This window comes from Parus major, chromosome 5, assembly GCF_001522545.3.
Source record: "Parus major isolate Abel chromosome 5, Parus_major1.1, whole genome shotgun sequence".
Classification (NCBI taxonomy): domain Eukaryota; kingdom Metazoa; phylum Chordata; class Aves; order Passeriformes; family Paridae; genus Parus; species Parus major.
Genome location: NC_031774.1, coordinates 25,138,313 through 25,163,212, shown reverse-complemented (window position 1 = coordinate 25,163,212; position 24,900 = coordinate 25,138,313). Strand labels below are relative to the sequence as shown.

Below are 24,900 nucleotides of genomic sequence, written 5' to 3'. Positions count from 1 at the left end.
GGAGGGAGACGGGCGGCGCTGGCGGAGGGATCACGGCGGGGGCCGTGCCCGGACTGTGTGGGGATCCTGTGCTGTGTGGGGAGCCCGTGCTGGGCTGTGCCTGGGGTGGCCAGCGGTGCTGGTCGAGCTCCGGCGCGCTCTGATGGGGATCCGAGAGCGCGTCTCCCACACGAGAGCCAAGTGAAAACCGGGAGAAGGTCAAAGGGGCGTTAGAGGGCCGTTCTGCCGTGCCCGCCTCCCCTCAGGGCCCATGGTTGCTCCCTCCGCCCGCACCGTCCCCTGTCACCCTGGCGGTCTTTTCCCTGTTTGAACCTGTTAGTGTAGTGTCTCTGGCAAAATGGAACGCAGGTTGACTTAACATCCAAACTTAATACAGTAGTTCCCAAAAATAACCAAACTACACTTGCCCTGACACCACCAACAACGGCTAAGCAAATATGGAGCATCCCTTGAACAGTGACACCAGAAATTTGGAAAATTGGCCCATACATAATAAAAGAGGTAGGACAACAACATCATTTAAACGTCATTTAAATCATCTTGGTGTCTCAAATGGGTTGAATTGTTGGTGGAAATTAGTGTGTCTACAATTCACTGTTTGTGGACCCTCTGACTTAAGTTGTTCCTTTTGACCAAAACCATTTACAAATCTCGGGTGCCTCCTACCCCTTCAGAGTGGCACACCATGCCAAGGGGTGTTTGCTGTAGTTGGGGGTGTCACAATGTCCTGACTTCCCCACACACACCTGCCTGGCCATTCCTGGCTTGTCACCACATCCTGCCTGTGCCACTACAGGAGCCTCCTGGGGAGTGACAGGGAAGGGGACGGTGAGACTGTGTCACCCTGCCACTCTGGGGTGAGAGAGGGGATGGAGGATGCACCTTGTGCCCCCACAGTTTGGGACAGCCAACACTTCACTGGTGTGTGGATCTTTTACAGGGTCTTCAGTGTTCACAGAGGTGGTGTGGAGGCTGCTGGCAAAGACAAACCCATAAGCAGCTGAGCTGGGTATTCCTGAATGACCACAGGAGTCCACAACCACACAGTGGCATGGTAGGGACCCACTGCATAGGTTCCCAACTATGATGAAGTCCTGGAGCTCCTTCTCTCAGCTCTTCGAATTTTTCATTAGGAGTCTGGCAGCCCACTGGCACATCAAGACACCCATTGAATCAGAAATGTGGACACTTGTGTGCTGGCTCCTAGCAGGTGAGAGCCTAGAAGCAAGTATGTGTCAGGCCATCTTTTCCCTGGGGCTAATACCTGTTCCCCAAGGAAGAGTTCAGAAGGCACTATGCTAATTCCTTGCTTCCCAAGTGGGAAGAGAGACAGCTGCCCTCCCATGCCATGGCAGCTACTAAATTTCAGAAGCCAGCAAGCCTGAGCTGCTGTCAGAGGGCATACATTTAGGATGTAGTTCTCTCTCTCAGTCTGAAGAGGTTGTCCATATCAACACTGGTCACACCACAGCCCTAATGGGGAGAAAGGAAACCAGCCTTTCCTAGCATGGAAAAGTCCTGCTAGCTCCCTCTTAACATGCACTACCATTTGCTGCAATTTGTCCTATGTCCTTGGAGTATCTTTCTGGCTCCCTACCGCCTACTGTGGGTGACTTTTCCTGCTCCCTTTCCTGTCTTTGACGATTGTCCTGTCTTCAGTGACTAATTCAAACCCAGACTATTCATAGCAATTGGAGATTATCCTTCCAAAAATACAGGCTGTGAAAATTCGCTGAAGTTCAGGCAGAGATTTACAATGACAAATGATCCATGGGTTAGGGTCTTCCCCATGGTAGCCAGCATACTGCCAGCATCACAGCTCATGACTGGGTAAACCTGCACCGCCGGAATTTCAGGAAAAGTTTGTTCACATTCCAGGTGGGATTCTGAGCAGGCACAAGGGCCTGCAGGACTAGGATCTTAAGGTTTGTCTAGTCAGAAACCTGCATAAATGGATGAAAACACCCAGAGGCATAATTGGACTTGCTTCTAATCTCTATCAGTAACTTGCAGGAAGTGAATTTAAATGTCAGTGTCTAACCTTTGATAGCTTTTGTTTTGATACACATGCCAGATGCTTGTTGCTGCATCAAAATGTCATAAGGTTCTGGGAACTATGGCTTTTTGAAAGATACCAAATTTTGTGGGGTTTACAATAAAATTGCAAGAGTTGTTAACATTGCAATTTTTTTTTTAAATAGAGGTAATTGAAGTCCATGGAGCTAAGAGTGTTAGAATCATGGAATCATATGGGTGTCTTAGTTTTCAGCCCAACACATAGTCTGTGACACAAGAGGTGGCACATAAGAAAAGGATTCTTTTAGAAAATGTGAATATTGCCCATTCCTACCAAACCTCTTGTCCTATTGCTCAATAACAGTGTCTTTATGCTAAGGGTAAGGAGAAACTCATGAAGCAAACCAGGCTTGCTGCTGCAGCAAAAATAAAATCCCTCTTCTAGGAAGAATTACACATATACTTAGTTTTATCCAGGCTATCAATTTTAGTGAGTGGAACTACTCACAGTGGAAATGGAGTTTGAAATGTGCACCAGCCTGTACAGGACTGGGACCTGGCACTGCAGAGGAAAAAAAAATGTAGTCAATAGATCTTAAATTTCTGCTGTTCAACACTAAAACATCAGAGTCATCACATTTGGGAGAAACATGCATACATTTGAGAAAAAACTGAGGGGTGTCTTTGAAAACAAGGGACAGCTGAGATGTATGCTTGGGAGACACTGTTTAAATGCAAGTAGAATTGTTCCTCTTTTGTTGGAAGCTGAGCACAGCATAATGTGATTTGTGATTACAATTCTTTGTGTCTGTGAAGTGACTGAAGCGACAGGCTAACTCTGAAACATCACTGGACTTCTAAATTCACTGAAAAGGAACTGGGACAGGGAACGGATGTTCCTGATTTTCAGACTAAAGCATACCACCTTTCTAGTTATTTTTGAAGCAGCATGAAATGTCACAGTTTTTTCCACTCTTTGTCCTAAAGAGAAAAATCTTGCCAGTGGTTTTTAAAGAAACTTTTTCTATAGTTTCATTAATAAAAACACTTGCTCTTTATTTCCTTGAGCTCAATAATTCAAAAGGGAAACAGGCAGGAAACACCAGTTTCCTCTAGGTATTGCAGTACAAGTCTTACCACACACCTGTTTCATTGTTAGGGGTATCTGATTTTCCAGTTGTAATACCAAATTTATGAAAGGTTAGTGTAAAACCCTTGCACTGACTCTACAACCACTGGAGCTTTAGCTGGAGTGAAACCAGAGCAGATGAAGCTGTCCTGTGTGGCTCCTGTTCTTACAGCCCTATCCTCCAAGAAATACCAAACCACTTGAAATGGAGAAACTGCTTCTCATCCAGTGGTAAGACTGGAAGCAATTGGTAAACCTGCTTCTCCATGACAAGCCTCCTGATGTTGCTCTTGCTCATGGCATGAGCAGCAGTCAAGCTGGTAATCTGGTGGCCAGTCATTGTGTCAAAGCTCATTAAGGGTGCTTGTGTGGCTTGTGTGGAGCAAGTGCTTCACTCTGTGCTCACTCACTCCAGCGCTTGCTGCTGTTTCTTTTGTAGTGCCATTATTGCCTCCACTATTGTCACAGATTACCTTAATTTCTGAACAAGGCTTGTGTTTTTACAGTATGGTCCTGTAGAACCCATCTCCACAGGGCAGCGCCTTGACTGAGATCAGTTAATGATAACCAAAAGCAGCAGGACTTTCAGCTTCACTCTGGAGTCATGAATTCTTCCTTGACAGAAAGGATAATGTACCATGAATAAATTATGTCATTTATCTTTGACATTTCCAGCATTTGGTCTTGAATTATGTGTTCTTCAAGAAGTCTTCTGAGAGATGCCTTAAATTATGAAAGAACAGATGCCTCAACAAATTATATGCCATATTTTTGAGCACTAAGCAATGAAGTATCTGAAAATGTTTTTCTCTGTTGCAGAAATCCTCTGTGCTTTTCTAAGAAACAGCATTTTGCAATAGTTCTGTAATCCTGTAGGGCTCTGTACAAAAGGAACATTTTGGAAATGATTTTAAAAAGAAGTTACTTTCCTAGTTAAGAATATGGTGATTAAAAAAAAGAGCACATATAAGAAGACACAAACACCAGGGCAGAAGTGCCATATGAGCCCTCTCAGGGTGATAGTAAACCTCTCCTTGAACTTGTTCTCCTTACAAAGCTCTTCTCACTGTCTGTGGCCAGGCAGGGAGCATGAGATGAGTCTCCAGACAGCCATGCTGATGTGTTGAAGGCAGATGTAGTCCCACAACTGGATACACTAAGAGCTTTCCAATCTCTCTGTTTGATGGGGCTGCAAGGTGCTCTGTGCCTCTGAAACCCTGATGTGCTGATGTTGCAGCCAAGCCCTTGGGTGGTAGCTTGATCAACCTGGGGTTTTGCCATTTTAAATTTGTTTTCTTAGTCAGAGAAACCAATGTGAGAAAGGATTTCATTTTGTCAGACACTGATGAGCTGGAGCTGACATGCTCTCTGGTACTAGAGGGAGCTCCAAACTGGAAGCTGTGGCAGCCAGCATGACCAATTGAGGCCAGCTCAGTGACCAGGTGAGTTAGTCAGGGATCAGCATCACATTATGCAGATTCATAGTGCCCACACAGCTTAGAGGATGGGTTGATCACCTTCACATGTGCCTGCAGAAATAGTGGGTACAGACATTTTGCTCCACACTCTCACTGCTATGTTCCTGAGCAGTTTTCAGGCCAAGTGAAGAGCAGAGAACACATTTTTCCCACAAGCATTAAATTCTGTGGAAGAAGAGCATTTGTTCTTCTGTAAGAGCTGCCCACCCTCCAACCTCCAAAGGACCATAGTGTTGCTTTCCAGTTAGGATAATGACTGTCATTTCAACCTCACAGGATGTTGATTCAGCAGGGTCATTATGCCTTTTTCCTCCTGCTGACTTCTTGTTAGAGCAGTGAGCAGCAGGCACTCAGATGTGGAGAGAGGGTGGAGGAAAGACAAACAGCTTTGGTATAGTCCAGAATGAAAATAAATGCATGATAAACTAGACAGGTAAAGGGTAAGAGAAGAAAAGCAGCTACCAGGCAGTATATAGAGTGCATTTCATGTTTAACTTTTCTCCATCTGTGAAAACGATGGGAACTTAATAATAATTTCATTATTAACCCCTTAATCAGATATGAATTTGCCCTGGCAAAAGTCACCCAAGAATTCTTTTCTGGACGCATGGAGGCCTCCAAAGCTCAGCATACGGTGTGTCAGGTGATGAAACCCAAACAGAGTTAGTTTGCTTTTGTTGACTTATTTTCTGGCAGTGAGCTTTGTCCCTTCCTCTCTCTCATTTATTGCCACAGCTACAAGGGATAAGCAGAACGATTTTCTGGAAATTGTTTCCAACCATAGCTTAGGTCTTTTTATCAGGCTCCTGATACCTGACCTGAAATGTTTAAAAACCAGACAGCAGTTACACAGAATCCTTTCTTCATGTGTTCCCATAGAAAAGTCATGTAGACATGGTTCATAATGCATCCAGGGAGAATATGCTTATATCATAGATCCCAGCTGTGCTTTAAAAAAAGAAAAATATACATGCATGAATGCCATTCAGCTGGTTACCAGGAAATTTTGTTGATAAAGAGAAACCATGGGGAGTACAAACAAAATGTGTAGTATAGAAAGTTCAGTTGAAGATAGAAAGTTACTGCTTAGAAAAGGTTTGTATCCACTAAGGACTGATAGTTTCTGTAATAAGACCAAATGTGTAGAGATGTACTTAGAAATCCCAGGCAAAGTTACACTCACTTTTTTCTGAAATTAAAAGAATGTGCCCTAAACCAAAGGAAAAAATTACAAATCCATTTCAATTTTGACTCTGCTGTTATAACAGGTAAACTAGTCTCCTTATGTCTCACTCCTGTATTTCAAGGGATCAACAAAACCCATGCCCTCAATTAAAACTATTTTTAACATAATTAGCAAAGTGCTCACAAGTGTCCATTCAGCTGTCAAAGCAAGGCCGTGTTCTGACTCACCTGGTGCCCGAGGCACGCGTGCATCTGGTGTGCAGTGAGGTGTGCTTCCAAACCTGCTGTGATGTGGCAGATGTGATTGATTAAAAAAATTCTCTGCTGGCTGACTGAAGCCTGGAGGAGTGGCTGCAGGACTTCCCACAGCCAGCTTGGGCAGCACATGTGGAGAAGGATCCTCAGGAGAGCCTCCCCAGCACCTGAGTGCTGCAGGGGTGGAGAAGCCTGGCAGGGCACTGCAGAGGCTGGTGGCTCCCTAAAAGCGAGGCCACAGGTCCCACTTCTTCTGTTCCAGCCTCACCACCAGTACAACACTAGTTGTATGAACAGCTATCCCCACTAGCTGTGGCCTAGCCCACACATTTGTGCACTTGCCAGCTTGTGGAGGGAGATAAATGATGTTACAACCCTATTGGATTTCCACCAGAAGCAGGACCCGTCTTTGTTGTCCATTTTTCAGTGGCAGGGGATGAGAATGCTATGCGGTAGCTGCTGAATGTGAACGTGTTGTGCTTTCTGCTGGCTGCGTGGATGTTACAAGGGAGGATAAACATCAAGTACTGAGGCAAAATTCAGCCCAGACACTGCCTGGGGCTGGTGAACTCACCACCATCACGGCTTTGGTTGGTCAGACAAGCCATGATGTGGTACCCAGGATAATCCACAGGGGTCCTTTCAAGCTTAGATCTAACAGAGTCCCATTTACACACAGGACCAAATGGTTTGACAGTCTCAAAAGCCCTCAGTGGGAATGCAGTGCTGCATGAACTCTGCCACTTTTAGAGTGTAGTTATCTGGGACCTTAGATGTGGGTAAAATAGCACCATGCAGATAGGAGAAGGCTGTCTCCCATTGACTGGTCAGGTGCCATGGCTGGCAGGCACACAGAGATTGGATGCTGGATACTCCTGCTTGCAAGGGGAGTCCAGAGCTGAAAACCACATGATAGGAAAGCATTTGACTGAGCTGGTACTTAAATAAGGGATGCTAAATCCTTGTTCCCTTTTGTAGGAGTTATTTGTGTTCCATTGTTCTCCCTAATTACCGCTCTCTGGAAATATATACCACAGGATGAAATTACCATTGAACTCTGTGAGCAGTGATAAAGGCCTCCCTTAGAGCAATCACTTTATATCTTTCCCGGTTTTGGACCCATAAACCTTTTGCAGTGAGTGGGGCTGCAGACATCTACACACTTCATCTTGTTGGCAGTGGGCTTAAGATATTTGTGAAAGGTAGTCAAGAAGAGCTACTTCCCACCTATGTCTTAAAAGTACTTGCAAGATCTCGCTGAGCAGAGGCTGAAAGCTGCTGCTTGACTGCTTGAACATCATCCAGAGGCCTGTTCACTGTAGAAAGGTTGGGTTGGGCTATGTTACATTGGGCCAGGTTAGGTTAGAGAGAGCTCCTTACTGTTCAGGCACAGAAAGGAATCACAAGATAGCTTTTCCAGCATGTGTCTAAACAACTGATTGTCCTTCACTTGTCCTCCCTCTGGCAGCGTAAGCAAGAGCATACAAACTAACAATCTTCACTCCCAGACTTCTGGAATGGAAAGCCCAGAGCTGTTATTTTCCAGGTTCTGCCCTCACAGAAGAGGCCTTGCAGCTTTCTATGGGGCTAAACATCAGACAGGAACAATGCCACTGCATCACTTGGCTGATGTCTCCTTGAATGTTCTTATTTGTTTAGGCCAGCTCTGCACAGACTGCAGGGAGAGCACCCAGCACAGAGGCTGGCCCTGGCCCAGGGGCCTGAGAGATGCTTGCAAACCCCTCTGCTGAGCTGGTGTCCCCAATGGCCTGCTGTCTAACCTCCCCCCATTCCCCAAGGGTATGTAGGTCACATTGTTTTCCTCTGAGCCTCAACTGCTCCTGTTCTGCCACTTTGTTTGCAATTAGCCCGTACTTTTGTAATTGACCTAAATAAGCCCGTTTGTTTCATTTTCCTCCATGCCATGCCTTATGTTTCCAGAGAGCTGTAATTAATAGGAACAATGCAGCATGAATATCTTCTGCAAGCCCAAAGCAAACAGTGTCCTGGCTGGACTTAGTCCTGCTCTCGGTGCTCCACAGCAAGCTGGCAATATAAACCAGAACTCAGGAAGCTTTGGGTTTTGCCCTGAGAACAAGAAAGCATGACAGATCTTGACTGTACTGTATGGTCTCCACAGATGCCTTTTATTATTACTACTGTTAGCAAAATTAAAGAACTAGAGCAAGGTTGTAAGTGAGCAGGCCAGTACGGAAGTCCCTCTGATAGCAAGTGATGTCAAAGTGTTACATTGGAAGCCCTGAAACCCACCCATTTGTATCAGTTTTCACAGCTGCTCACTTTGCCTCCCACAATCACACTTAGCACAGTGATGATGTTCTAAATTTCCTCTCAAGTCACAATCCTGCCCTCCCCATGAGGTCTGAAGTGTGAATGCTGGAAAATCAAATGCAACAGAGCATGGAAGTTACCCCACTCAATCCCTCATGCTGTTGGGCAATACTCAGCTGGACGGGTTTCAGGCACTACTTTTTGCCTCAGTTTTCCCATCTGTTCCCATGAACTCCTGCTTGGAAGGGAACACCTCATGAACATTTTCTTTATTTGCACTACTTTTTACCTTTCACATCCTTAAAAGACAAAAGTAAACAACAAAACAAAACCTTGCAAGAGAGCTTTTCCCAAAACTTCCTGTTGTGTTCCAGAGCTTCCCACAGAGATGTTCTGCTGCTTCCCACTGGTGTGTCCATCTCTGTGTTCCCCTCCTGCCGGCAGGGCTGTGTCAGGGCCCATATGTCAGGTTGGCACAGAGGTCAGTACCGAGGCCCACAGGGATTGTCACAGAGCCTGCAGAAGAGGGCTTAGCACTGTGGCATCCCTGAACACCAAGCTCCATCCTCTCACCTCAGAGATGCTGGAGGAAGGCACAGGGAATGAAATGCAAACTACATGTCATGCTGTTTGGAAACCAAATACCAGAAATGCTGGCACTGCATCTATTTGTAGTTTTCCTGACATGTTGCCAGTATCCTACCTAGGAGCATGCAGTCAGTGTCAGTCCCTTTGCTCAGAATTGCTTCTCTAGAAAGACTCTGAGAGGACTTCAGTCGGTGTCAGAGGGAAAGCACAACCCGGTCCCAGAGCAGACTCTGTCCAGCAAGCAGGGAGACAACATGGAGATAGGCACTAGAGCTGTGACACTTGGTTGTGGAACTGGGGTTTTCCAATAAGCCTAAATTTTGTGCCCAACTCTAACTTAATTTCTTTGGGACCTAGAGCAACATATTACCATAAACCCCTTTTAAAATTGCTTCCATTTAACCTCTTGCTCCTTGACACAGACTTTGAGATCCAGGTTTCCCCCTTTCCCTTGGCTTGCAAAATTCACCATGCAGAACGAAATCTGAACTTTCCACTCCCCATGGCAACCATAATTCAATTAAACAAGACAAACCTTGGACAGCAGTTGATCCTTGGACAGGACGTGGTATACTGAATACGATACCAGCAGGAGGAGAGTGAAACACAAAACTCGTGAAACAATCCTGTTAAAAGAGAGTTGGCAAGTGGGTGCCCTTCAGGACAAGGACACACACAAACACACACTCTTGCCTTTCTTTAGTCCAGCACACTTTACATAGATGACAACAATTAGGAAGGACTGGGATTAATGGCAACTTTTGTGTGCTTGCAAGTCTATCTGAAGAGCACTCAAGTGCACATTTAACTTGTATTGATGGATGCATTTGTTCCCATTGCTAATGTGCAAATACACGTCTGACTAGGGATGCCTTCCTTAAGCAGTGCCAATGTGAGCAGAAAACAAATGTCAAATACAAGAAAACTGCACACAGCCCATTAGTCATCTGGCTGGATGACTGACTGAGAGGGAAATATGAAAGTATAGCCAGATCACACTCTCACGGTGGTGAAAAAAGGAAAACATGGTGACTAAATACCAAAGTCACAGCAAACCCAAACATTATTCTCAGAATGACTAGAATTAGGAATGCTAGAAGGCTGGTAGCAACAGCCTAGAAATGTTGGCCAGGAAGAAGCACTTTCTCCATCCCTTGAGGTTTTTAAGTCCTGTATGAAGAAAGACCTGACCAGCCTGATTTGATCTCATGGCTGCTCGTGCCCTGGACAGGAGGCTGGACTACAGAGCTCCAGAGGGCCTCTCCTATGTGAATTTTCCTATGATCCTATGAGTGCCTATGATTCAGCATACAGAGAAGGCAACTACTGACATTGCCATGACAACAAACTGGGTTTCTGCTGGTGTTGCAGCTTCCTGCAAAGAGAAGAGCGCACGCTTCCCTGAGAGAAATGTTCACAAAACCCCTCAGGATATATAGCACTAGATTCTTTGGAGCTTTGCTTTCAATCTAATGGAAGAATTAATAGGTTATCAGCTTGTTGCACAGTTCATTTCTGCTTCTGTTTCAATTTTCTTTTTTTTCTAAGATAGTGAAGAGAAAATTACATGCAATCTTGCAAAAAGAAGATAATTACATCCTCCCCCTTGGGGTGACAACCAAAATGGCTTCAGCAGATACTCCCAGTGCCAGTGGGAGGCAGACAGTCAGCAGGCAGGGCCAGCTGCATGTGGCTCAGCACAGCCAGCCCAGTGCTGTAAAGTGTATTCCTTCACCATTTGCCCTGTGGTCTTCCTAAATAGAAGCACATGAAGTGAAACGCTTCCAATGTTTTGTTCAAATACAGCAAATGAAATCTCAGCTGTGGTACCCAGGAGTTGGAAGCTGGGAGCTGGGCAGATTCGAGGCAGTGGTGCTGCTGTGGCCGGTCACACAGCCGGGAGTGGTGGCAGGGCCGTGGGACTCTGCTGCCGCAGCTTCTGTCTGTGGGGGAGATTGGAGACACGAGAGCTCTGCTCTCCGCCACGTCCGCTTCGCACCCGGGTGCCGGCAGCACAGAGCACCTTCAGAGGCAGGGGGCTGCTTGGTTTCCTGCATGCTTCTGCTTCTCAGCCACAGTCAAGGATCCAGCCCCCTGGGACTCACCTTCAGCCAGGAATAACTTCTGACTTGAGGCAATTTTAGTAGGTCACCAATGCCGCTGGCTTTTTCCTTTGGCAGTTATGCTTTCCTTCCTCACCCTATGAAAATCGAGTTTTCTTTCAAACATGAATGTGCCCCTTGTAAGCTGATCTGCAATATAATTATTTTCTCCCTTGCTCAGCAAACTTTGAAAAACTGGACATTTTCCCCATCAAAGCCAGACAATGAGGCCTTGTCTACGCTGGAGCACAGTAGTAACAATTCCCACTGTGGCTGCCATCAGTTCAGTTCGCCTGGTGGGAGCCGTTTATTAACATTTTTTTCCTGAAGACTAAGCCTCCCGGTTCAAGTTGATTGCCCCACTTGTCAGAGCCACAAAACATTTGTGGGGCAAGATTTTTTTGCCATTCAAAAGCTAAGGAAGCAATTCAAAGCTTTGCAAAAGCAGTCATGAGCTGCAGGTCTTGAGCCATTTTTAAAAACCGAGTCGCCATTGTAATCTAGGAATGCAGACACTACTCCTAGAACTGCAGACATTACTCCTAGAACTAGAGCTGATCAAATCATGTTTTACTCTAGCTGCATAATGTTTTATAGTAACATCCAGGTTCAGCACATCTCTGAAATAAGGCACAACATTAGCTCACACCTTTTCAAAGCTCAGCACTGCCTGTGCCTCAGCCTTAGGCTGGGACAGACAGCTTCTTATCAAGAGCTGTGCCCCCATGGGGCCCTGGGGCACCACGGGGACCAAGGGCTCGTGGCTGAGGACAGCGCAGCTTCACCCGTGCCAAGCAACAGCTCCTGCAGGAAGAGGCACCTTTAGCTGCTGTTTACACAAACAGCTCCAGCCTTCATTGGATACCAGAAGAAACCAGACACCTTGTCTCCACTGAGCTTTTTCCTTCAGGAGAAAAGAAACTCAGCAAGGAATTCCAGGATCCCTTCAAAAATTTCTATTTTTCAAAAATTCAAAAATTGCTGTTTTAGGACACCTTAGGCTGGAACATGTTTTGTGAATAAAAGAGTACAGCCAGCAAGCCCTCAGCCATGCAGAGGACAGGGCCACCCAGAGGGAAGCAGAAGAGAGCAGAGGGATTGGCTTGACACTGGTGGTCCTCAGAAGAGAAAACCCAGCACATGCTGTGCTTAGCAGCTGACTTGGTGCCAGAAGGCAAATGTAGCCACAGGCCTGGGCTTTGAGGTGCTGGTGTGTGTGTCATGGTGGGCCAGGGAGCAGGGCGGGAAGCAGCAGGGTCTAAGCTCCTTTTTCTTACACAGAGGATAGGGCTCAGAGATCCAGTCCCAAGCAGGCAGAAGGACTGGTGGAAGAAGAGGAGAAAGAGGAGCACCTGCCCCTCAGGCCAAGAGCAGGTGCTCCTGTTTCTCGTGCAGCTGCTGCAAGAGGGTCTGGCACACAGGGCACTGTGAAGGCAGCAAGGGATGGGTGGTGCAAGGGCTGGCAGCAGCTTCTCCAGTTGCTTCTGCCATACTACTGAGTCAGCTCCAGTGCAGACCCACCCTTCTCCTCTCACTGCTGCAGGAAATCCTGGCCAGGCACTGGAACGGAGGCTACAGAGGCACGTGCTGCGGCAACAGCCATCAGCTGACAGTGGTGCACTGTCCTAAAAACACCTGTAAAGCTCTTATTGTCCTGCTAATGGGCTTCTTGTTAAACAGACAGTCAAGCTGCTGCCACAAATCAAACAAGTCCTGATCATACTTTCAGTCTGCAGAAGGTCCAGAGGAAGGGGGGTGGGGTCATCAGTCATCCCATCCTCATGGGCGGAAAACACACTGTGCTGTTCCATAAACCAGCAAGCTTGTGTCATGCACTCATCCTCCCTTTTGGTTTTTTATGTAGATTTGGTCCAGCACAATTTAAAAAACAAACTCCGGCCTCTTTTTTGAAGATGATTGGTATTAACACTGGGGTTATGTTACATTTTTTGTCTAAGAATAATCACAGATCACTGGATCCCAAAGTCCAGGAGTCAAAAGTCTATTTTCCAGATCCAGTGGCACCTCAGAAGCATGAAGAGTTTTATATCCTTGCAGTGCTCAGTAGCCTCAGCTCCAGACTGGAGCCCATTGCTCATGTAAGCTCTGCAGACCCACACGAGCCTACATACCAGAAACTTTGTGCCCTGAAGAAGCCAGGGAAGAGCTGTGCACCCGCACGTTTTGCTGCTCTGTTGGGGGCAGCCACAGCCCTGCCCCAGCAGGCCCGGGGTTTGGCCAGAGGGACAGAGCAGGAGGAGCTGGGCAGGCTGTTTCATACAGCTGTTGCCTAAGGAGTTAATCGGTGCTGAAAGCCGCTAAAAATGGCATGCAGCTTATGTCTGCGTATCTTTTTTTAGCTGCTATTTAATTGCCTGGTTTCAGCCCACGAGGCACAGCGTGCTGCGGCACTTGCCAGGGGCACCGCTCTGCGCCACACAGGGGAACTACAGGGAGCAGGCAGGGAGCCCTGCGCCCGGCAGGGATGGGAAAGGGAGTCAAAGGCAGCAGGAAAGCCTGTCTCTTCCTCCTCGGAGCTGGTCCCAGCAGGCTGGCAGAGATTGAGCCCTGCTCTTACAGCACAGCAGCCCATCTGCTCATACCCATGCTGCTGTGACTGCCCCTTGATAACCCCCCCAGCACATCCACGCCTTACAGGCAGGGATCCTGGTTTGCTGGCAGCTACTCCCATGCTGAGAGCTGAGACAGCAAGGCAAAATGCTGCCTTCAGGTTTGAGTCCCTCCACACTCATCTCCAGCATCACTTTACATTGGAGAGCCAGGACCAACAGCTGTAACCTCGAGGAATCTCAGTCCTGTACACTAACAGCCCTACAAAAATCAGGGAACTCTCACAAGAGCAAGATGAACCAGGTAAGTTCCACCATTAAAGCAAGGAGAGGTCTTTTTGCTGCCACAGAGAGCGGGCCCACCAAAGCAGGGGACAGCAGGGTCATTCCCAATCACATCAGCACAGGTCTGACACCCCAGGCTGCTGGGCTGGATGCATAACTGGGTCAGACAGACACAGCCATAGGTCCCAAAGGCCTTCCTGGCATCAGGATGTGCTTGTGCTGAGGAGCGTGCAGGAGGTCATGGAAAGACCAGGGCAAAGGTCTTTCCAGCTTGAAACACTGCACTACACTGCGAGGCCCAGGCAGCTGGTCAGGAGGACACACTGCGGCTTTCCTCTTCATCAGGGAAGACCCAGAGAAGTGAAGACTAAATCCTTCTAGGGGTAGAACTCTATTAACAGAATGAAGAGAGGGACACCTCCAGAAGAGCTTCTCACCTGTCAGATGCCTCCAACTCCCAAGAGACACAAGACAGACAACTGAAGTGAGAGCTGGGGCAACACAAAATCCAAATGAACAGGAACAGCCAAGTACACCGTGGTGTAATGATGCCTTCTTGGTCTGCAGCAGCATTTGAAAGGGCAAATAGATGAGGCAATGAGCTCAAGTGACAACAAATGGCATTACAATTCCTCCACTACCATGACCCCAAATGACAGTTATTAATATAGATTCCATTCATTGCCAATTATAGACAAACTGGTTCTGCACAGTTTTGGATTGCATTTACAAACTCAAATTTGGCTGTAGCATCAGTTACTGCACAGGCACCCTGAAACTATTAATTGTAAACAGTTTATTTGTACCAACATCTGCATCTCCATGAACATGATGAATAATGCTGAAAAACACAGATCCCCAGCACAGATTGTTGGCCTCTGTTGGAAAGTTCTTTCCATTGCAAGCCTGACTGGATATACTTCATGCTTATAGTTCTTTCTATTCCAAGAAGTAACTTTAGCCCTTAAAATAAGGAGTAATAGGATGAGGCCTTGCTGAAGGGTTTAATGAGAAATTAAAAAAAAATATGTTGACTATTGACCATTTTTATCAATTCTTTCCTGTGAGCTCGGATGTTCCTCTTTAAATAAAAATAAATTCTGTGACATGTCTTCACCAGTCAATTTCTTACCCTCATGTGTACTTGCTCTCTTCATTGTATTTTCTTGCATTTTCTCAGGTCTGTAAGGCTAATTTCTCATTTGTAGAAATGTACTACATAACAAAGAAAAAAATACCACCAAAAAAACTCCAAACAAAAAAACACAAAAAAAACCCTGAAACCAAACCAAAACCAAATTAACAAAAACCATAAAAAACCCCCAACACCAAAAAACCTCCAATCAACTGATGAACCAATCAACCACCAAACAAAAAAAAAACCAAACAAAAGAACCCCCACACACTTGCAACTATGTTATCTTCCATCTACTGCACTTGGAAGCCATAGACAGCTACTTGTTATGAGAATCTTATCTATTTCTTTTTAAAAAGCCTCTCTCTCCTCTGACACTTCACTTGAAGGCAGATCTGCAAACCTGTTCCCATAGGACAGCCCTCCTGTTCAACTCCTCTAAAAGAAACAAAAGATAAACCCAGGCTTGGGGTTGGGGTACGGACTGGAGAACACTTTTCTGGGGGCTTAATCTCTCAGCCCTCAGGTTTTTATTCATTTTGTGCCATGACCAAATGTTAACCACCCTGGCTTCCTGCTCAGGATACATCTCATAGAAAATAAAATCCCTTTGGTGCCTTTTCTGCACTCAGCAAGTCAAAATCCCCTCTCACAAGCGATGACATTTCCTGCATAGTGCTAAGACTAAAGGGAGAAATCTCTGAGTTGTCTGATCACCTGAACCAAAACCCAAATGCCTGCGCTGCCAAAACTTCCGCCTCAGAGCATACCACGTTCTCAGGTCCAATGCCAGGTGCCACCAAGAGCCCACCATGTCACTTCTGCTCCCTCTCTCTCCCTGTAACAAACTTTAAAAGCCAGTTTCTAGTTGACCTTGATTGGTTTATTTTAGTTTTACACTTTGTCTCTCACATACAGTTAAGAGTCTTGTACTGTTAGATTTCTACAAAAATATCAATTTTTCAAAAGCAAAAAAGAGGGAAAGATATATTTTAATATATAAAAGGAAAAAAGCTAAATCTGACATTTCATTATATTCTTAAAAACATTCCAGTCTATTTACAGATGTGTAAAAAAACAAAGAAAATCTCCAGGTCTCTTGGTCAAGCGAGAGCGTGCGCCTGGCAGGGGTTTCCTTGGTTCTCCTGTTTCCAGAATCTTCTCATTAGGTGTCATATTCTATGATTATTGCCTCAAATGACAGCATATGTAATTTTTTAATGTTTGGGAGGTTAAGGGAAGAGCAAAGAGTCAGCATTTAAATTCACAGCAAAATATTGTGCTGCAGACATGAGACAGTGAAACGGGCAAAACCCAAGAGCATTTCAAACATGCTTTGTTGGCTGGTAGAACCCATCAAAGATCTTGGAACCACACCAAATGCCGCCTTTTACAGCCAGACTGGGGGGACTGTTCTTAGTTAACTTACTAATTACATTTAGGGACCAAAAGGTTTTGCTGTCATCTTGACATCTTTACATTTTTACTGCAGTAAAATTCTTTTACTGCCCAGTGCCAAACAGTAAATTCACATCCAGAAATTTTATGCTACCAGATAATAAACAGAACATCCTTTAAAAATACAGCATTTCTTTTAGATCATACATGATCAGTTATCATGTTATCGACTTCTCTGTCCCACAGAGAGCACACAGTTCTGTGTGTGCTAATTAAAATTGGCTGTTTGGAACCATAAAAAAGTGAGGTGCAGAAACAAGGGCTAGTTGTTAGGCATTAATTAAATTAGGAATTTAAAAGTAATGATAGCACAAGTCTTGTTGCTGTTTCTTGCACAGGAGGAATGAAATCTATTGGCAAAACAAACGGCCACAAGTTAAAAAATAAGCAGCTTCAGCCTATTGGAAATGCTCAGAACCAGATTCCCAGGTAGAATAATAATTTAAGTCTGATGTAGTACTAGTAAAATAATTTAGTTACTCCAGATTTCTACTAGTTTAAAATAAGGTTAAAATCCTTAATAATAAGCAATGTTTGTCTAAGTACTTACTGGGATTGTAAATCCCATTTCCTAAGGCAGTAAGTAACAACTCTAAGACCCTGCAGGACTCTCACAATGACCTAAACTCTCTTTTCCAAATCACTAATATGAGACTTGCATGAAATACTACAGTAGTAAATATGCAAAAGGCAATAGAGAGTTGTTTGAAACTACTTTTAAACACACTGTTTAGAATGGCCAAGTGAAAAATCTTTTTTATGTAGTCTCTGGAGTAACTTTACACACACTGAGCTTGAAGGGCTTCTCTCCTCTGTGGCATAATATAAGTGAAAAGAAGATGAGGAAACACCCAAGGTATGTCTATTCCCCGATGGATCTAACCTAGACAGGGATCCAGAAGATGCAGCGTACTGAACAGGGCAGATGGTTGTACAGACACTGCTCCCTCACTGTGGAAGAACAGCACTCACAACACCTGCACAACCTCAGTGCTGGAAGGATGAAATTCCTGGATTACTGCATCACCAAAGATGGGGAATTTGGAGGGCAGAAGGTAATCCCAGCTGCTGCTGCTGGAACAGTTAAGACATGGAATTACATTCCTAAACATAAAAAAAAATGCACCATTGAAATTTTGTATAAGTTTCAATTTTCATGGCAACGTTTTTTACCTTTTTGGAGCAGTTAAGAAGCCCCCCAAGCGCACCGTAACTTATATTTACAAACTTGATAGGAAAAGATTGTGTATACACTCATTAACAAATCATCTCTCCGAGGCTGAAAACTTCATTTTTCAAGAAAACTATGAAAACAGAAATTGTGTACAAAAATATAAATATCTTTACAGTCTGCAGGCCCCTCACAGTTCAACAGTTGAACAGTGAAGAACATCTACAGGTTATTGAGTAAGCAGTGGCAGAGAAGAATAAAAAATACATCTTGTGATTCAATACTGCCCTATTTCCCTGGTAATGAGCATTTTTGTTGACTTTTTTGCTATACACAGCTTGTGCAAATGCAGTGAGAAACCTCTGAGTACCTTTCCTGAATTTATAAAGAAATGAAAGGTTTGGAAAGCTATACACATATTTTCATATTTACATTCACATGTACACCTCGCTCACTTACGCCAGGCTACAAGACTCCTGAAAGCATTCTGCGTTTTCACAAAGCAATACCTGGTATTAACATTCCCAGTCACCTCATACATCTTGAAGAATGACAGAAAGAAAGAAAACAGGACCTGGGAGAACACTTGAGCTACTTCAGCAACGTATTTAAAGATGTAGCAATAGGGTGCCCACATTTTCTTTCGACTCTCTGCAATTTTTCTTTACAGATGTCCTAAGCATCAAAGGGGGAAGTATTTGTATGGGGGCAGAAGGTGAGAGTGAGGACAGTATTATTAAAGTTAAGATACTGTCCTCCTTCTAATTACATTGGGAAATGTATTTTTCTTCCCCAAGCAGTGAGAGCTATAAATGTTTATTAAAATTTTCTGCATAAGCATAAGCTCTTAGAAAGTTTCTGCTAGAGAACTATCTAGCACCAAAGAAAAAGCCTTTTCACTTCAGTCCTCTGCAGTCTCAGATTTCCCTTCTGCTGCTCTAGGTATCAACTTTGAGAGTAACTACAACCTGATTTCTGCATATTTATCATATTCTGCAAATATTAAAACAAGCAAATGTGAACAATGCCATTTCTGCATAGATAATTTGCCTGGTAAAAAAACCAAATAATCCATATTTTTTCCCCCAACAAGACAGCTGCCTCCCTACTGGGGAGAGAAAAAAAAAAATCTCCTTTCAACAGCCTCAGTTTCTCAGTCCCTTGACAAACTATTTCTGTGAAGAACCCAATTTTGGAAGGATACCATGTGCCCAGCAATGGTTATAGATCGTCTTTGCTGTCTTGAGAAGGGGAAGGAGAACACCCAGAATACAACAGTGAGGTAAAAATACATCAACATGCTTAAAGTTTCCTAACACTTATTTGACATTTTGGGGCCTGCCCCTCAGATGAACACAGTGCTGATGCTATACAGAAAACAAGTATTGCAGACAAAGGAGGCTGCTGAACAATGACACTGGCTCACACTGCTCTAGATCTCTGTTCCAGTCTGATAAAAAAATATCTGCACTTATTTGCCTGCTGAATTTGAAGGCAAGGTCCCAGCAGTATTCAACTTTGCAACCACAGGTGCTAATGTGGGCATTACTTTGTTATCCTGTCCTTCTTGAAGAGTTGCAGGTAATGAATTTTTTGCCCCACTAGGTGCCAGTTTTGCAACTACAGGTGCCAGTAAGGGCATCACTTTATTACTCTGCCCTTCTGAGTCCACTGGCAGACTTGCCACTTTTAAACCAAGTGGTGCCAGCTTGGGCATGGGCCTCCATGACGTGTCAGCATTACTGGCTTCTGGATTAGTCTTCATCTGCAAAACTGGTGGAGTCACACTAGCAGCATCTGACAAGGTTGTTACTGTTTTGCCATTCCCACCACTGGTTACAGACAGATTGGAAAGGGGATTCTTCATTTCAGTACCTATCACTATCTTTAAGACATCTGCTTCAGATGAAGGCTCCCCGGAGTTCTTGTCCCCATCACTAAGGTCATCATCTTCCAGGTGTAGCAGAAGGGGGCTTAAAGAGCCACCACTCTCTGGAACTTCAGAAAGGTCCTTGAAACTGCTTCCCAAATGGCCAAACTGGAAGGAAGACCCATCTGCAGTGGAGAGATCACTGGCTGTTCCCCGACAAGCTTCTGCATCTTTATGAGAGAAATCTGAGCTGAGGGCACCAGGCAGCTCTGACATGGATGAGGCATCATCATTCAGCTGCTGGTTGAGGAAGGCGATTTCATTGAGCAGAGAAGTGAGGGTTTCATCAGTGTCATCACTCTCCTCAATGCTGCTCAGTATCTCACTTGTATCCAGGTCTGCTTCCTCCATTGCCGATGCTACTTTCCTCAATTCCATTTCTATCCTGGAATCTTTGATCTGCAGCTTGCGGAATGATAATTCTTTGGATTTTAATCTTTCCCCTCCAGAATCACCATCTTTCCTCCTGGCTTGGTTTCCTACAAACTCACCAATGCAGAGCTTTTTACTGAAGGACTCTGGAGGTTCCTTTGTACGTGATATGTTCCAGAGTTGTGGAAGGGCATCTTTATTTTCAAAGAAAACTTTTGTTGGACCTGTGGTATTTCTTCCATCTCCGCCACTGTCTCCCAGACCTGGTTTGGCTTTTTCTTCTGAAAGGATGTTGCCACTATTTGTAGTTTCAAGGGGTGCTACAGCCAAGGATTGCTCAGAAGCTGGACTGCCTGCAGCTGCTGTTGCATTAGAGTTTTTGTTTCGGTTCAGGTTTAGATTCATGCCTGCTTCCGCAGCCAGTGACGTTACATTAACAATCTTTGGCATCATGAATGAATCTTCGCTTTCTGCAAAACCACACAAAGCAGCATCCATCAGGATATGTGTTAACTGTGAGGTAATTCCTAACTAAGTATAATTTGCTCACTTTCAGGTCTTCCTCAAATAAAGTTCAATTTAAACTGCTTACACAGTTCTGGTCAACTGAAGCTTTAACACACCAATAGCTTAATTTTCAACTTGTAGAATAAGAGCAAGCTCCAGTGCAACCAGCTGCAACACTTGCAGTTCAGATGGTGATGCACAAGGCAAACAAAATGAGAATTTTTCCTCTTACTGTTTTTTTTAAGCTTTGTTTTTATGACCAGTACTGGTTTTGTGCTCTACAGACACATTCCAAGGGACTAAATAATTACTTATTTTCTGCCTCCAAGCCGTTCCTGGTTAATAGCACTCAGATTTTTCCCAGCCCTAAATCTGAAGTGAGCTTTCCTTTTTCGTTATGACCAAATGACTACAAGGAAGCAGAAAGTGATTGGCTTGCCTCTAGTACAACAGATGGCAAGCAGAACCCTGTTGGCAGGAACCACCCCACACCTAGATCCAATGTACAGCACGAGGTCCTGAAAAACAGCCCTCCCATGGGCAGCAGAGCTGGCAGGGTATGGGAAGGGGTTGTGCCACAGTAAGAGCCTGAATATAACAGGCAAAAATTTTCAGCAGCTCCAGCACCACTCTGAACTGAAGGTTCCCCAGGAGGATGCATTACATCACAGCCACATCTCAGTATCCACTCATCCTGACTTTCCTGAGGGCAAGCAGGCTCAGTCAGATGAAGGAAAAGTTAAAAAGCTCTAATCTATAATCTCCTCAAGGCCCCTCTAAACTTTTCAAAACATTTAATAGTGATTTTCTTTGAATTTCCAGACTGTAACACCTATCACTACTTCCTAGTGAGAAAACAATTTACCTTCAGTTTCGCTGGGATAGTGCTCCCTGCATGCAAGCACAAAGATTCATAAAAACAAAGAGTTTACCTGAATGGGGTGCTGTAGCTGATACCACTGCTGAGGGCACTGGATTTTCAGCAACAGTTGACAGTGTAATAGGAATGGTAGAGTTAGTAAGGATTCCTTTTACTTGGACAGGAACTGTTGATCCTGGCAGTTGAATCATCACAGAAGTAATACCTTAACCAAGAAAAGCAAAACAGAGGATGAAGTGGAAACGAAAGCCTTTCAGACACTCAGATACAGTATGTTCAGATACTTCAGATACTCCTGGAAAACAGGAGGTGGATACTTCAAGGCAAGACTTCACATTACAATAACATCTTAAAGTAGTAAAAACAGAAATGCAGACTGCTTATGTGATTAGGAATTCTTCCCTATGTTTCCCTAATTTCTGAATAGCAAAATTTTAACACATTCTACTTAACCTGTTGATAAACTGACAGTTCGAGTTAATGACATGTAATCTCTCTTATCAGAGTCAAATTCTACCTCAGTCAAATTGTAAAAAACTCCTAAGTATTATAGCAAAATTTATTCACTTCATAAACTGCTCTGCACATCTATGAACAGCATTATACTGATGAACATCATCCCATGTGATCCTACCTGGCTGTGTTGTCATGGCAGTACCAACCCCTCGAGGCTTTAATTCAGCCTGCAACAGTGTGGAAGGAACAGCTGCCACCTGCCCTGGGACCAGGGGGCTCTTCAGAGTAAGCACCTGCCCCTGTGGAGTCATCACTACGCTTGCAGCCGTGAGTGTGAGAGAGGCTGAGGAGTCCTCTGCAAGAAAAGAAGTATGTAAAACACTCATTCATTCTGGCACAGCACCTGGCGAGAGCCAGCATTAGGTACAGCTCTGGAAGGAGTTATTCTTTTGGTCCTTCCTACATTTATGATGTGATGGTCTCCATAAATGTTGAACAATTCTCTACAGGTTCTCAGCCACAAAAGAACTCTAGGTATCAGATAACTCTGTCAGCCATTTAATTTTAGAGCAAACTTCCACCATGTTGAGAGCTAGCATTTTGAGGAGGGAGACTTTAAAGAGTCTGTTCTAGCAACCCCAGCATGCTGGGGATTGAACTTCAGGTTTTGACTAACAGAAAAAGAACCACCTTCAACTCTTCACTGCTGTATTGCAGTAAAACTCCCTGAGATCAAAGGACAACTTAGTAAGAATTTACTTCCCATCATTCCGAAACTCCGAAGTCACATTCACCTGAAGATCTCAGTCATACTGGTCTCATCCTTACTGAAAACAAGTGGCTCCACACCTATCATATGGACATTTCCCGGTCCTGTGCACAATTCTGTTTCAGGAGTGAGGCTGCCTGCACAAGCCAGCTGGCATTTTGCCCTCCCACAGGGTGCAGCTTCAATGGCTGTCTCCCCTTGCACCACTTGTAGCCCACCTGTGGCCCGGCCTCCTCTCCTGGCAAGTATCAGTGGCTTGCCCCTTCTGCTTGTCATCGCTATCGGGGCTGGCTCTCTGGGGGCAGCAGAGGATCCTTCTTGCTGGGTGCTAGCAGTGGAGGCTGCAGCTGATTTCTGTGGCTCAGGTTCTTTCTTCTTTTTTTGTGCTTCTATTGCTTTTTGTTTAGCATAAATATATTCCAGCTTCTTCAGGACAACCTCTTCTGTCTTTCCTACAGAAAAATTATCAGAGAGTCAGCCTACCTTCAAACTCTTTCCAAAACTAAAATGCTGAAAGTAGAACTAGTAATATGCTAAGCTGACATTATTCAATTACCATAAAACAGATAACTGCCATCCCCACCAAGTAAATAGGATACTTAATATCAGAGGGAAGTATTTACCTATTTATTCCAAATTTTTTTTTTCCCCCTTCAGAAACATTCGCACATTTTAGAATTTATCTGCCATTTTGATAAGCAGAAATTAGCCTGGAAAAGCACAGGCTCTTGATGAACAAGAGTTGAAAACACCCACAACTATGAAAAAATCCTTCCATGTCTCCTAATGATTAACACACAGCTACTGGAAAAAATGCTACCTTTACCAGGAATGAAATTTCTTGGACTAACGAACCTTGTTACTCAACAAATGACACTTGAATGTAAACTCACATATAGTTTACCATTGCCATGAAATTCTAACCCTCGACAAACACACAGATTTTATAAATAATTTATTTTCTGCATACACATTTTATGTGTTTAATATGATAATAATATGAAATACACAGTTCAATACAATCTAAGTTAATATGACTTTACTGGCTTGTTTTCTGCTTAGTGTTTATGTTCTAACATTATGGTATATTTTTAATTAAGTCTATATTTAATTAACTATCCTGTGAGAGTACCTTTTCCTCATCAAATTTGAGGTCTTCACTAGGAATACAGAAGATCAGGTAACCACTTTGTGAAGTTACTTGCTTTCATTCTCTGCTCAAAAGGCCTCTCATACATTTCTAGATTACTAGACTTCACTACAACACTTTTTACTTATTATAAATCAAATACCTTATATATGCATGAATGGATTAATGTAAATACAAAAGATTTAAGTGTCTTTCATTTCTACTTCACAGGTATTCCCCCTGTTTATATTCCCAGACTGTGAGAAGATTAGAAGAATATTTTGTTTGTTCACATGTTTTGACACTGGTGAAAATGTCACTGCTTTCCTACACCTCCAAATGAGACAGAAAGACACAAGTAAGTACAAGGTGAAATGTATGGATGAGCAGCAGTTTAGAATCTACTGCAGTTTTGTTCTGTGTACATAGCTGACACCTTCTAGCCTCCAGGAGCACTGATTCTTGGGAAAGCAGCACAAGGGGTCATTTGAAAAGCTCTGCAAGTAGACAGAGGTTTTGGTCCTGACCAGAGCTGTGTGTGACTGTGAAGGGCTGAGCAGAAAAGGCGTTTCAGGAAGTGACCAGTGACAGAATGAAGTGACACCATCACCCCACCCTTCCAAAGGAACCAAAGCCTGTGGCTCCCAGCACACAGAGCGTTCTACACTTCCTTTAGACATGAAGGAAAACAAAAGCCATTTTTAACAGCATGATGAGCCTATCACTGAGTCAGAGCTTAGCACAACTTCAGCATTATGAGTCTGAATTTTATGTGAACCAACAGCACATCTGGATCCAGCAATTACGCCACACATTCTCATTCCTAAAAACCTTTTCTTTCATTATTGCAGCTAGTTTACATCCAAAATCAGTCTCACCTGAGAGCGTGGATACTTTTCGAATCAGACCGTCCCGTTTGCGTGTCAGTAACGTCTTCTGTCCAATAAACTTATCTGCCTGATCTGTCAGTCCTTGGATTTCTTCAAAAGCCTAGAACAGTATTGGGGAATTGATTTATAAATCAGTCACACACAAAATAATAATTTTCCTTCCCAGAAACACTTACAAAATTAATTTTCAAATTTCTGTAATCCTGAGAAAATAGGATCAAGAGAAAACATGTAAAGTACCCTGAACACCAGCTTTCCCTAAATGCTGGTTGAAGAGTGATAAACATCTTGTTTGTCCCTCTC

At 44.2% G+C, this 24,900-nt stretch overlaps 1 protein-coding gene across 10 annotated transcripts in view; it reads right to left on the bottom strand.

The window, feature by feature from the left end:
• Window positions 1-15,896: 15,896 nt before the first annotated feature.
• Window positions 15,897-24,900, bottom strand: part of MGA (MAX dimerization protein MGA) — a 60,548-nt gene continuing 51,544 nt past the window's right edge. For all 10 annotated transcript variants that reach the window (XM_015630727.3, XM_033515456.1, XM_015630730.3 and 7 more), the window contains 5 exons: window positions 24,586-24,697; window positions 22,797-23,030; window positions 21,988-22,164; window positions 21,406-21,558; window positions 15,897-20,436 (listed from right to left, as the gene is read on the bottom strand). In XM_015630727.3, the coding sequence (XP_015486213.1) occupies window positions 19,136-20,436; window positions 21,406-21,558; window positions 21,988-22,164; window positions 22,797-23,030; window positions 24,586-24,697 (1,977 nt within the window). In that variant the 3' untranslated portion in view covers window positions 15,897-19,135. The remainder of the gene's footprint in view (window positions 20,437-21,405; window positions 21,559-21,987; window positions 22,165-22,796; window positions 23,031-24,585; window positions 24,698-24,900) is intronic.